Genomic DNA, 14744 nt, shown 5'->3' on the forward strand with positions numbered 1-14744 from the left:
GAATATATCAAAAGTTTATATCTATTAGAAAAATAATCTACATCCATACATCAAGTCTTAATACAATACAACGACTTACAAGGCAATATCGCCCGTGAATATATCTACAACAATTTTCTTCCTGAAGTAATGCCCGTGGCTACTATCAAAATCAAGTTTTAGCCCGAACATCAAATACATTGTAAACATCAACATAAATACACCGCAATCACCACTTCCAGGTGATTGTTGGGGCACATCCTTAACGATTCTTACTTTCCAAGGGTCGGCACTCTGCAGCTCAGATCGAAGGTTGTAGAATCCAACATCTTGAAGCCATTGAGGGAAGACGACCTGAAGAGGTTTGAATTTACGCAAATATGTTTTGTCCTCGCGAAAGGTAACCAACGAGTCGTAAATCCGCATCCTCCTCGCGCGAAGGTCCGCTCGAGCTAGTACCCAATGATCGCCGCCCAAATTCACAGGGATGAATATCTACATAAATAAATTGGTAAATTAGTATATTTTATACACAATTACCATAAGATTGAGTGACAATTCTTACCATATCGACATCCGTAAACGGTTTGGACATGAGATCTTCCCGCCCATCCATATAGCTGCTCAAGTTGTTGCCATATTGTAATGAATTGACATCACAACTACCATTGTTCCATAATTGCTTTAGGAACACCTATTACACGATGAGTAGAAAATTAATAACATTTCGAGATATTTAAAACATCGAAATTATAATTAATGATTATAAAATTTAAAAACATGCCCAAAAGTATGTATCTGTATGCGTGACGCGTTGTGGTAGTGCATTTGGAAACCGCCGTTGCTTCTCGCTGATCAAGCGGTAATACGTGTGAATATGCTGTGAAGGGATTATACCAAGTTAATTTATATCAATATCCATGCCAGCAGAAATATTATTGTGTATTGTAATGTACTGACCATTAAACACGCTTACCTCGTCACCAAGCCACCCCATCGAAGCATTGCCCATGAGTATTTCAAAGAAATTTCGAGACTGTTGGACAGGCCGATCCACGGAAATGTTGCCGGCAAACCACTGATCAAACTCCTCACATAGTCTTGAGTCTTCTAGTCCCATAAGCGGATTCATATCCACACTCGATCTTTCATCAATTTCATAGTCCGTAATGTTGAGTGCGGGTAGAGCCCTGACATTCCTAACTCTCTTGAAAGGAGGAATGAAGTAAGGACTGCCAAATATATACGACGGTCGGTACGGACGCCCAAACTTACTAACGCCGGGAGGTGCCTCTGTGAATATCTGTACACTGTCATCACATATGTCCCCATGTAGACTGTACAAGGACATAGGGGTGTGCTCGTCGTCATTACCAGCATCAGTATGCGTACCATAGCCAGCATCAACGTTCGGACCATAGCAATCTGGGGCCTGTTGTTTCGAGGAGATGAACATATTAACATAAGTTCGGGTTTGAAATCATAATAACATAACGAAAACATACGAAACTTGCTCACCGAGGGTGCGGGGCCAAACGGAGAATCACTGTACGCGCCCTTTGAAGCACCCGCGCCAAACGAAGCCATAAACTCCATGACCGCTGCTCTATATTGTTGTGCTTCTCTGCGTTCCGCCATAAGTTCTGACCTCAGTTCGTTAATGGAACTGTGTCCAGTCTGAAGTTCCGACCTCAACTCGTGAATGGAAGACTCTATTTTATCCAGTCGTCCAACGAAATAATCATTGCGGAACTTAGTCCTTGCCTACAATTTACGCAAATAAGAAAGTAATGACAAAATGTCGGATAGGTATATGTGCATTGTAAATGTTCAGGACGACAGAAGTTACCTCTGGCTCATTTCTGTCATCTGAATCATGTGCGGATTCATAATGGTCGTCGGCAGCACCGGCATCCTCAACAGGACTCTGCTCCAGTCCTATTGGGCTCGTGGGGTCAGGATCCACCTCGTTTGGCCTTGTACTGGATGGCGCATTGATTGAAGGCTGGTGCTGCACCAAGTAAAACAGAAAACAATAAATACCTAAAAAACAAACATATAAATGACTTTGCACCCGGTTTTCAATGATACTATAGATGATACCCACATTACGGACCCAACTTGGCAAATATGGCACGTAATCCTCGACACTCTTCCAATAATTTGTGGCTCTCTCCTTTGCATCCGGTTTCAGGGTTTGGAAAATGGTGTCATCCTGTCGTAAAGATTACCAAATTTCCAATTAGTATAACCATATATTATGTAATACTTATATACAGACATACATATAAATGACTTACAAGACGCTCGTTCAGGTATGAATACACTTCGCCGAAGTTAATATTTGAAGAAGCCACAGGCTTCCATCGCACGATCCGAGCACCCTTCCTCTTAATTTTCTCTACCCACTCTAATGGTAGTCCTTCGATCGCTTCAAAAATCCATGCCTTCAACAAGGAAAGATATGAAGTAAAAAAACGTGTCATTAAATATTTATTATAACAAAACTAAGTTATAAAAAAAACTTCTTCACTCACATGCACTGCCGACGTAAAGCCGTAAAAGTTGTATTTCTCAATTCTATGCAATGGATTTTCTGCGCTTGCCTTCTTAAATTTTTTGGCTTTGCCGTTCAATACATTATCAATGCTTTTATAAATTGTTTCCCATGACAAACGACCCCACGGAATACTTCGAAAATGATTTATGTCATCTACCTCATTAAGTAAATTGAAATTGATTTGACAATGATCCTTTCTTCCGTGTAGCACTCTATCAGCAAAGTAAAACATGGCAATTTTTAGCGCATCGGTGTCATTCATAGTCTTGAAGCGTAAGTTCATAAATATTTCCTCGAACTGGCCAAGATTTATATCGCGAATCCTGCCTCCAAAGTACTTATTAAGTAACCTATGATTTGTTTTATGCTTCGTCAGGAATACTTTTTCGCCATAGCAAAGTCCCGTTACTAGGCACCACTCTCCAATCGATAGCCGTATCAAATGGTCGCCAACTTGAAACCATAACTCATCTTTGTCATTTCCATCGCCATGTGACACTTGCCGAAGCAATATATTGTGCACAATCACGCCACTGAACGGATAGCTCCGGCACTGTAGGAAATGCCCAAATATATCGTCTTTGAATAGCTTCAACTGTTGCCTTGTTAATTTTTCCCGGATGGCATTAACAACGACATCTAATTTGCACATACTCGTGATACGCCCAGGGAAGTGATCAACATAAGGTATCTTCATCATTCCCGGTTCTTTAATCGGTCCGGGTGGGTTATGCAATGCTAATTTTGATTTGCCCATTTATCTGGTACAAGTTAAAAGTATCACACATTAAAAAATTATGAACAAAAGAAAAAAAAAATTAAGGCAGCACTGCGCACTGCCTCTTGGTGCGACGGGCACCACCTGTCGCACCAAGAGGTGCTGCCTCTTGGTGCGACAGGCTCGCGCGAGGGAAGCCAAGCGCGCGCGAGTTGCGTGCAGGCAAGCAGCTCGCGCACGAGTTGCGTGCAGGCAAGCAGCTCGCGCACGAGTTGCGTGCAGGCAAGCAGCTCGCGCGCTTGGCTTCCCTCGCGCGAGCCTGTCGCACCAAGAGGCAGCACCTCTTGGTGCGACAGGTGGTGCCCGTCGCACCAAGAGGTGCTGCCTCTTGGTGCGACAGGCTCGCGCGAGGGAAGCCAAGCGCGCGAGCTGCTTGCCTGCACGCAACTCGCGCGCGCTTGGCTTCCCTCGCGCGAGCCTAGCGCAACTCGCTCGCGCGAGGCCGCGCCCTCGCGCGCGAGATGGGCGCAACGTGCGCATCTCGCGTGCGACGCAGCGCCTGTCGCACATGAGATGCGCGCGGCGTGCGCACCTCGCGCGCGCGAGATGGGCGTGCCGCGCGCATCTCGCGTGCGACATTCCCATCTCGCGCGCGCGAGGTGCGCGTGTCGCGCCCATCTTGCGTGCGACAGGCGCATGTCGCGCGCGCGAGGTGCGAACGCCGCGCGCGAGATGCGCATGTCGCACGCGAGATGCGCGCGGCGTGCGCACCTCGCGCGCGCGAGATGGGCGTGCCGCGCGCATCTCGCGTGCGACATGCGCATCTCGCGCGCGGCGTTCGCACCTCGCGCGCGCGAGATGCGCCTGTCGCACGCGAGATGCGCGCTGCACGCCCATCTCGCGCGCGCGAGGTGCGCACGCCGCGCGCATCTCGCGTGCGACGCAGCGCGAGTTGGCTTCCCCCCTTTCTCTTCTCTTCCCTTTCCCACATGCATCTCACCCACCACCGCCATTAAAACACCACCAACAACAACAACAACATCCCAAACAACAACAGCAACAACAACAACAAGAAAAATGGCAATAACAACTCACCTAGGGTTTTCAATTTTTTTCTTTGATTTTGGAGATCTCCGAAGATTTTCAACGTGATTTAGCTTCTTTCAAGTGCCAACAACTTTCTCCGCTGCCGATGTACGCTGCCGCCGACAATCTATAGAACTTCCGGTGATGAGATTTTGGTGAGAGGGGAAGGAATTTGCTTGAGGGAAACGTGAGAATGAGGAGGGTAATTTCGTCCAAAATGTGGTGATTTGGCTAATGTTGAAAGAAAAAAATTTGAGGGTTTAAAGTTGAAAAATGCCTTCTTTTTTTGGCTTGTTTTGTAAATTTCCCAAAAGTTAGCTGGACAGCATAAACAATAAACAACGTAAGAGTTATTTTGGAAAACCACAAGAGAAATAAATTTCCTAGATTGCCCAGGCAGTCAGCATCACACAATAAAAGAACCCATTTGGAGGACAATTAATTACTTGTTATAATGGCTCGGAAATTACAAGCACAGTGACCTCAGCTTCCAGCCTTCCACCACGCAAACGCCATTCACTAGAAATCCAGTCTCTGGCTCATCTAACTCACTCAATGAAATGAATCTTGGCCAGCCCCAGTTATCGCTTGGTGTATGGAACCAGTCTTTATCCTCTGCTAGAGTAAAAGGAACGCTCTCGTTATATTATTTGGATTTGCCTCAAATACTAATTGCATGTAAATACACACATTTTACCTCGAAAAGATTTATGTTTTGCCCCCACTTGATCGATGATTCGCAATGTATGCTCCGCATATATATTCTTTAATCACCTCGACTGTGGAATCTCCCAAAGCCAAGTACAGAGAAAGATGATCGCCATCACCACAGCCGTTTCCAATCTGGAGGAATGTGCATCACAAACAAAGAAACAAACAAACATTACCAGAAGCAACTATGCAGTTACTGGTTCGGAAACAAAAAACCTAGTCACTGAAAACGGAGAGAACAATTAATATCTTTGAGAAAAGAAGCAGAACAACTAAAACCTATCTTTGCCAGCTTTCGCAGCACGCAGCCCTTCAGTAATTAGTGCATCAAGCAACAGGTCCATAACTAAGATGGATGAATTTCAAATTTAGGAGTCCAGTAATGCGAGCGGTTTGAGTGAGATATTATAACTGAATTATTGGCGATTAAAACTTCAGAAAGTAACAGGTGTCTGATAAGCTTCTACCTTCACTTTTGCAGCAACCACTGCATAATGTCCTTTCGCAGCACTCCATCAAACCCATTTCTATTGTAGTTCAAACTCAATAGATCATATCCATTTGTCTCAAGATGCCTATACTGGGTTGTGGTTCCTGCAGGCCTTGGATGCCGCATCATCATGGCAATGGTAGAAAAGGGTGGTTTAGGCCATATATTTTTTGATGAGCTAAACAGATGTCTATCAGATTCCTTCTTTCTAGATGTTTGGACTCCAGGAGATTGTTAATTTCGAGGACTTCATTCCATGGTTGGTCATGCTCATGCTGGGGCCATGTGACAGTTTCTCAGGCGGACCACGTATCTGGGCAGATGGTTTCATTCGGTCAAGCCAACGTAGAATCCAGTTACCAATATTTCTACCAACTTCTATGTCCCTCTCTTGTATGTTCCTGTGAAACTTGAGAGCAACATCAAAGGCAGCACGTACTCGGCTGTGGAAAAAATCAATGAAGAACGAAGGTCAGTCTTCAATAAACAATGGCAGTTCCAAGTTGGAGGAGTAATAAATTTGTTATTATTCAAAACAATTGTAGAAATAACAGTATTTGCCAGCTAGCAACTGACATAACAGCAGTAGTTAAACAGTAGAATGGAATCCAATGAGCCAACCAGTGGGAAGAATACAATGCTCAGGCAGTACCGTGGTCAATATCACACTGAGACTCTAAGAGTGGAGGATGTGCAATTATTGGTTTCATGAGGCATACTAAATCAATTCAAAGTCCAAAGTATTGAAACAATTAACTAATTTAGGATTTCTGTTTTATGCAGAGGCTTTCATGAATAATTACAACTAGATCGGAAGGATTCTGGAACAAAGATGTGTGCCCTGGTAACTTACTTTCATGAAGTTAATAACGTCCTACTAATAAACATCAAAATACAACGGCTCATTAAAAAGAAAAGCACAGAAGAACTTTCAATGTATCGTTTCAAAACAGTCTCTTTGAACTAACAAGAGTACAGCTATGACCTCCAGCTTTGGACGTTAGTACTTGTGCTTCTCCAAAATCTACATATCACCCAAAGAGAGACAGCAATTTAAGAATGTGCTCATAATAATGAAATTAGTTCTGGTATCCAAGCATTGTAGCTTGATTGGATAATAAGTTCACAGGAATACATATGAGACTCTCTGACTGCTTCACCTACAGGTACTACAAGAAGCTAGCAAACATGTTATTTTGACATCAAGTGTTCAACATAATGCCAAAACAGCAAAAAACAATTCGTTAAAAGTTTGGTATAGCAAATCTAAAAGATAAGTTAATTCAAGTCCCATAATTGGCACATAGACAAAACTAGTTGGAGGTTTGCAAAACTTCGCAATAGAAATTATGCACCAATCTAGAGCGAGAGAATGCAGGTTGCAGTTGCAGATATTCAACGATCAACTGAGTTGATAGTAACTTCTCTTAATCTTTTAAGGATTGGCTTTGCTCCATAATTGGTTAAATAAAAAATTCACCAACCTAGCCTATACAATATGTCATAAGATCACAGATTTAGAAGTTGATTTTATTATGAAATGCACAGGGCCATTCTAAGTCAGATAGGAAAGAAAAATTGCTTTGAGGGAAGAGCTCAGTGGTCTCTCGTATTGCACATGATATCAAGTCAATGTGAACCATTCACATCAGTTTACATCCAAGCTGAAGTAGAAGTGACAGGATGCACAATGAACTAGTTGAAGTACTAAACTAAAGTTTTTCCCTTCATATTCCTATATAATTAACACAGCTAAAATATAGATTGGTACTTTGTTATAGCCGTATTCAAACACATATGCTGACCTCTGTATAACTAAGCTTCAATGGAGCTCATTAGATTCGAAGCAATAAGTTCATTGGAATAGCCAAGATGGGGCACACTCAAACGTAAACAAGCAGAATACAATAGTTGCATCTAGCAAGAAAACTTCCATTTTAAGAGATGGTCTAACGGCATGGCACTCACACAGAAAATTCAGACAATGAATACCAATTTATGAACCACCTTTTCAAAAAGATGATTAATACGTAGGCAAAGACAAGCCGTCGTTATTGTGGACACATAGTCTAAGATAATCCCATGCGGTAGGATGCATTGCTGCAACATATTGAATTCAGATTTAACAAAATCAACTCCACAAGAACCATCAAAATCCGATTGAAGAGGCATAAGAAGGTAGAAATTTCAGCTGAAAAGTTTTTAAAGAAAGAGAAATAGAAGAGATAACAGTAAAATAGGTAGTGAGCAGAGAGAATACAAGGGAAGAGCAAGAAGAAATTCTATGAATCATTGACCCCAAAAGAAAACCAAAATCCATGCAATGCCTCCCAAAAGAGCATACTGTTGCGGACCGCCCAATTCGCTAGCCCAATTGCCCCAATTTCGGGCTAGAGAGCCAACACAAGGCCAAGAGTGCTAGCTTGGCCCAATTCCGGAAGGTTCTAGGCAACTCTAGCACATGTGAACATGTAAATATTCTAGAATACTTTATACAATTCCAGCACATGCAAATAGCTAGGAAATTGTAAAATACTCTAGAGTTTGACAAAGTTTGGCAAAGTTAGGTAAAGTTAGGCAAAGTTAGGCAAAGCCTCCCCTATAAATATGGGATGGCATTAAGCATTTGTATCCAACAAGCATTGTAATCTCTCTTTGTGTAATACAAGTTTCTTTGGCTCAATTGCTCTCTTCTCTTGTTCGAGAATCTCTAGGCTTACTTAGCAACATTCGGCAAAGTTGTCTAAGTGCCGCACGGGTAGCTGCGCAAAACACTCATCCCGTGACAAGTGGTATCAGAGCTAAGGTTTGCACGCACGCAAATTAGCTCACGAAGCAATGGCCAACCTTTCGAACGTAGCACAAGAGGGTGTTGTTGGTGTGGATGTTCCACCGGAACCAAGCCGTGGCCGAGAGGGAGAACGCGCCCAAGGCAAGACTCGCGGCAAGTCCAAGGCCCTATCCGTGGATGCGTTGGAGCCTCGTGTAGGCACTCTCGAAATAGCATTGTCCGCCGCTCAAGATAGCCTCGTGGGATTGGAGGAAAGAGTGGATGGTCTCGAGGGAGAATACGCCGAGTTCACGGTGGCCACAAAAGCTCTCATCCATGAGCAAGCGAACATTCTCCGAGGTGAGTTTCGTTCTTTCCATGATGAGTTGCTCAAACTTCGTAGTTTTGTTCAGGACGAACTACGTGCTGTCCGTGCGGAAGTGGATGGAGTCCGCTCGGATTGGGCATGGCACAAGCGCACACTCTCCACAAGTCCAGCTTCCGCAAACTCGAGTGATGCGCGCCGCATTGACGTGCCAAAGCCCGACACCTACGATGGCACACTCAATGCCACCATCGTGGACAATTTCCTCTTTGGGCTGGATCAATACTTTGATGCCATGGGTGTCCGAGATGAAGCATCGAAAGTGGGCACTGCACCCACCTATCTTAGAGGCGCTGCACAACTATGGTGGCGTCGCAAGCATGGCGAGATGGGCAAGGGCATTTGCGCCATCGACACTTGGGCCGACTTCAAGCAAGAACTCCGAAAGCAGTTCGCCCCAAGCAATGCGGAGAAGGAAGCGCGAGTGCGCTTACGTCGGCTCAAGCAATCGGGTAGCATTCGGGACTACATCAACGAGTTCACTACCCTCATGTTGGAGATAAGCGACATGTCTGACAAGGATTCACTCTTCTACTTCCAAGATGGCCTCAAGGATTGGGCCAAGACCGAGCTTGATAGGCGTGGTGTTCAAACACTTGACGACGCCATTGCCGTTGCGGAGTCGCTCACCGAATACTCTACCCAATCCAAGGACAAAAAGGCCAACCAAGGCAAAGGTGGGGGAGAGAGTCGCAAGGACAAGGGCAACAACCGCAAAGATTGGGGGCAGAAAAAGCAGCCTAGCAACAAGAGTTGGCAAGGAAAATCGGAGGGCAAGAAGGAGGCGCCAAAGCCGCGAAGCCCATGCTTCATATGCAATGGTCCTCATTGGGTACGCGACTGTCCGGAGAAGAGGTCGCTTAATGCTCTTGCTGCCCAACTCAAGAGCAACCCCGCAATGTCCACGGAGGAACCCCAACTCAGCATGGGTTCTCTCCAACGCCTCGGCGCACTCAATCGCCACCAGCCCACACTCGTCAAGAAAGGGCTCATGTATGTAAGCGCAAAGGTAAACGGTCAGTCCGTTCGCGCACTGCTAGACACGGGAGCAACACACAATTTCGTGTCCGTAGACGAGGCCAAGCGCTTAGGCCTCAAGGCCACCAAGGAAGGAGGCACAATGAAGGCTGTGAACTCACCCGCCAAGCCAATTGCGGGAATCGCACAAGGCGTGCACATCACACTTGGTACGTGGAGCGGAAAGCTTGACTTCTCCATCGTGCCCATGGACGACTTCAAGATGGTCCTCGGCATGGAATTCTTCAACCAAGTCTATGCCTTCCCACTGCCCGCTACAAACTCCCTAAGCATCCTCGACGGGAGTAAAGCATGCATGGTACCCACGGAGCGAGGCAAGTCCGAGGAGAAGACACTCTCCGCCATGCAATTCAAAAGGGCTTTCAAGAAGGACCCAAGCTTCTTGGTCTCCATTCGGGAACTAAATGAGGAAGGAAATAGCGGAACGTCGCCAAACCAAGTCCCTCCACGAATTCAAGCCGTCCTCGAAGATTACAAGGATGTGATGCCTCCAGAACTTCCGAAGAAGCTCCCACCTCCGCGAGAGGTAGATCATGCGATTGAACTGGAACAAGGCGCGAAGTCATCAGCCTTGGCACCCTACCGCATGGCGCCACCCGAATTAGAGGAGTTGCGGAGACAACTCAAAGACTTGCTGGATGCAGGCTACATTCGCCCCTCAAAGGCCCCATTGGGTGCACCGGTCCTCTTCCAAAAGAAAAAGGATGGATCGCTGCGGATGTGCATCGACTATAGAGCACTCAACAAGATCACTATCAAGAACAAGTATCTGATTCCCTTGATTGCGGACTTGTTCGACCAGCTTGGCAAAGCACGGTACTTCACCAAACTTGACTTACGCTCCGGGTATTATCAAGTGCGCATCGCCAAGGGAGACGAACCGAAGACAGCGTGCACAACAAGGTACGGGTCTTTCGAATTCCTTGTGATGCCTTTTGGCCTTATTAATGCACCCGCCACATTTTGCACACTTATGAACAAGGTACTCCAACCATTCCTCGACCGCTTCGTGGTCGTGTACTTGGACGACATTGTGGTGTATAGCACCACACTCGAGGATCATGCCCAACACTTGCAACAAGTCCTCCAAGTATTTCGAGACAATGAGCTCTTCCTCAAACTAGAGAAGTGCTCGTTTGCCCAACAAGAGGTGGAGTTCCTTGGCCACAAGATTGCGGGTGGGAAGATTATGATGGAGAATGACAAAGTAAAGGCCATCCTCGATTGGGAGCCTCCCTCGAAAGTACCCGAGCTTCGCTCATTCCTTGGGCTGGTGAATTACTACCGCCGCTTCATTAAGGGCTATTCAGCCAAGGCGGCACCCTTGACGGATATGCTCAAGAAAAACAGAACGTGGCATTGGTCCGAAGAGTGCCAACGTGCATTCGAGGAGTTGAAGAAGGCAATTTCGGAGGAACCAGTCCTCGCTCTTCCGGACCACACCAAGCCCTTCGAAGTTCAAACAGATGCCTCAGATTTCGCCATAGGTGGAGTCCTTATGCAAGAAGGCCACCCAATAGCGTTCGAGAGTTGAAAGCTAAATGACACGGAACGCCGCTACACGGTGCAAGAAAAGGAGATGACAGCCATCATCCATTGTCTAAGAGTGTGGCGACATTACTTGCTTGGCTCACACTTCACGATCATGACGGACAACGTGGCGACAAGCTACTTTCAAACTCAAAAGAAGTTGAGTCCAAAGCAAGCACGGTGGCAGGATTTCCTTGCGGAATTCGACTATCGGCTAGAGTACAAACCGGGGAAAGCCAATGTTGTTGCGGACGCTCTAAGCCGCAAGGCGGAATTGGCAACACTTAGCATGAGCCAACCGAAGTCCGACCTTGTCTCACGCATCAAGGAAGGCCTCCAACAAGATCCGCTAGCAAAGGATTTGCTGGAGAAGGTGCTCGAGGGAAAGACAAGGCGGTTTTGGCAAGAGGAAGGCATCCTCCTCACCAAGGGAGATCGGCTGTTCGTGCCAAGGTGGGGAAACTTGCGGAAGGAAGTAATCAAGGAGTGCCACGACTCTAAGTGGGCTGGTCACCCAGGAATCGAGCGCACCACCGCACTAGTTCAAACCTCGTATTTTTGGCCGCACATGAGGGACGACATCGAGGCATATGTGCGAACTTGTCTTGTGTGCCAACAAGACAAGGTGGATCATCAACTTCCAGCGGGATTGTTAGAGCCGCTACCACTAGCAACAAGGCCATGGGAGAGTGTCTCCATGGACTTCATCACATCGCTGCCCAAGTCCGAAGGTTGCGGTAGCATCATGGTCGTTGTCGACCGATACAGCAAGTATGCTACATTCATTGCCGCACCCGTCGATTGCAAAGCGGACGAGGCAGCCCGCCTATTCGTCAAGCACATTGTGAAGCTTTGGGGAGTTCCGAAGAGCATTGTGAGCGACCGAGACCCTCGGTTTACTGGGCGGTTGTGGACGGAGCTCTTTAAGATGTTGGGGACCGATCTCAAGTTCTCGACAAGTTTCCACCCACAAACGGATGGGCAGACCGAGCGCATTAATGGCCTCCTCGAGATATACCTGAGGCATTATGTGAGCGCTCACCAGCGTGATTGGGCGAAGCTACTCGACATCGCCCAATTTTCTTATAACTTGCAGCGAAGCGAGGCTACAGGCAAGAGTCCGTTCGAGATCATCATGGGATTCCAGCCCATAATCCCCAATGCCATAGCCTCAACTTACGGAGGGAAAAGCCCCGCGGCACACAAGCTCGCCCGCGAATGGCATGAGGAAGCGGACATCACGCGAGCCTATCTCGACAAAGCCGCGAGGAAAATGAAGAAATGGGCTGATACAAGGAGACGGCATGTTGAGTACAAGGAAGGAGATCAAGTCATGATCAAGCTCCTACCCCAACAATTCAAGACTTTGCGGAAAGTTCACAAGGGGTTAGTGAGGCGCTACGAGGGACCCTTCCGAGTTGTTCGACGTGTAGGCAACGTCTCGTATCAACTCCAACTTCCGCCAAGACTCAAGATCCATCCGGTCTTCCATGTGAGCCTTCTCAAGCCATATCATGAAGACATGGGAGAACCAAGTTGCAGAGAATCGAGACGCGCGCCAACTGCCGTTGTCACCGCGTTCGACAAAGATGTGGACTACATCATTGCGGACCGAACGGTTTCGAGGAGGGGCGTGCCAGCACATAGTGAGTACTTGGTGAAGTGGAAAAACCTCCCCGAGAGCGAAGCCACTTGGGAACGGGAAGATGATTTGTGGCAATTCGCTGAGCACATCCAGCACTTCAAGCACGAGAGCGCGACGAGGACGCCGCGAGCTTAGGTGGGGGAGGATGTTGCGGACCGCCCAATTCGCTAGCCCAATTGCCCCAATTTCCGGCTAGAGAGCCAACACAAGGCCAAGAGTGCTAGCTTGGCCCAATTCCGGAAGGTTCTAGGCAACTCTAGCACATGTGAACATGTAAATATTCTAGAATACTTTATACAATTCCAGCACATGCAAATAGCTAGGAAATTGTAAAATACTCTAGAGTTTGACAAAGTTTGGCAAAGTTAGGTAAAGTTAGGCAAAGTTAGGCAAAGCCTCCCCTATAAATATGGGATGGCATTAAGCATTTGTATCCAACAAGCATTGTAATCTCTCTTTGTGTAATACAAGTTTCTTTGGCTCAATTGCTCTCTTCTCTTGTTCGAGAATCTCTAGGCTTACTTAGCAACATTCGGCAAAGTTGTCTAAGTGCCGCACGGGTAGCTGCGCAAAACACTCATCCCGTGACAATACGCTTTTATCGTTTTTGACAGCATAGGATTACTCCCTAAGGAAATATATAAGTACATAGAAGATGCCACAAGGAAAGCTCACATCTGTTGCTTCCTATATAGTTACTCCATGGTTAAGTTCACGCAACACTAGTTTCTATAAGGTAAACCTGGCTTACTTTCTCTGCAATATATGATATGAGTAGACAACAACACATATATCTGGATAAACTTTTGAAATCAGATTTTCAGGATCTTTTACAAATTTGTAATTTTATTTACTTCACCCTCTCCATATTCTTAGAAAACCTAAAATTTTGGCTCCATCTGTCCGTTGCCTTAGCTAATAAGCTGTTCTCTGTCTAGCCAAGCTGGTAGTAAGCCACATTATTACTCCAAGGAATCAATTCCTACCACAATAAAACTCCATTACTCTCCTCTGATTTCTTACATTAGATCTTTAGCAAGCATCAATAACCAACTTCCGAATAACAAACACAACCATACAGTTAAATCAAATTACCAAGATCAATTTCGGAAAATATCATAAAATCGTGAAACAAAGAACATTGCATCGCAATGTATTGTTAGTATACCCATATCAGTGTCATACGTATCATTATCAACACCACCAACACTATCATCATTATCATCATAATCCTCTTTTGACTCTAAAATCACCAGCTCTTATTGTCTTAACGAGCATAGCTACAGAACCCATTAATGAAAATTAAAACTTGAACTACCTAGCTTAATCAATAAATACACTTGAAAATGCCCATTCCCAATCTGTGACTCATCCGCTAATAACCCTATTGATAGCTGACCCATCAAGCTACAAATTAATCAGAATCAAACTCAAAACAAAATAATTAAATAATAATAATAATAATAATAATAAAACAACAAAAGTATACCGGTGAACAAATTGACGAATCCGAGGGTGCTTAGGGCTGATAACGCGACGCTGAATCCTCAAAGCAAGCCTGTAAGTCCGCTTCAGTCCCAAGAAATACGCTGTTCCCAATGTGATCTCCCACAGCACCATTCTCTCTCTTTCTAGAACTCTCTCTCTCTCCCTGAGTCTCTCTCTGTGAGTGTATTTATGCACTTCTTTTTTCTGGTTTTATGTTTATTTATTTTGTATATTTTTTCATTATATTTTGATGTTTCTTTTCTCCCAAGTAAAATCTATGGATTCTTTGATTCAAGCCGCCAGAAAGTTCGATCTTCGTCACCCATCACGCTTCGGTCTTGACT

General features: G+C 45.6%; 1 protein-coding gene and 1 pseudogene across 1 annotated transcript; both read right to left on the reverse strand.

Annotated features, from left to right (window-relative positions):
- Window positions 1-75: 75 nt before the first annotated feature.
- Window positions 76-4620, reverse strand: LOC127902328 (uncharacterized). Its single transcript, XM_052441193.1, has 10 exons — window positions 4353-4620; window positions 2517-3300; window positions 2280-2426; window positions 2087-2194; window positions 1829-1990; window positions 1498-1743; window positions 956-1411; window positions 764-859; window positions 545-673; window positions 76-474 (listed from the first exon to the last, which is right to left on the reverse strand). Exons 2-10 carry the CDS (start codon window positions 3294-3296, stop codon window positions 76-78), a joined length of 2523 nt encoding a protein of 840 aa, XP_052297153.1. The 5' UTR covers window positions 3297-3300; window positions 4353-4620.
- A 903-nt stretch (window positions 4621-5523) lies between these two features.
- On the reverse strand, window positions 5524-14590 carry LOC102616756 (uncharacterized; annotated as a pseudogene).
- Between the last annotated feature and the right edge of the window lie 154 nt (window positions 14591-14744).

This window comes from Citrus sinensis, chromosome 5 (assembly GCF_022201045.2).
Source record: "Citrus sinensis cultivar Valencia sweet orange chromosome 5, DVS_A1.0, whole genome shotgun sequence".
Taxonomy (NCBI): Eukaryota; Viridiplantae; Streptophyta; class Magnoliopsida; order Sapindales; family Rutaceae; genus Citrus; species Citrus sinensis.

What these genes read in the sequence shown, in the direction of transcription:
- LOC127902328 (XM_052441193.1), bottom strand. Translation starts at nt 3,296, where the DNA reads ATGGGCAAATCAAAATTAGCATTGCATAACCCACCCGGACCGATTAAA. An exon ending in CATACCTGAACGAGCGTCTT is followed by an intron (nt 2,195 to 2,279) that starts GTAAGTCATTTA and finishes TCTTTACGACAG; the next exon opens with GATGACACCATTTTCCAAAC. An exon ending in CGTTTGGCCCCGCACCCTCG is followed by an intron (nt 1,412 to 1,497) that starts GTGAGCAAGTTT and finishes TCGAAACAACAG; the next exon opens with GCCCCAGATTGCTATGGTCC.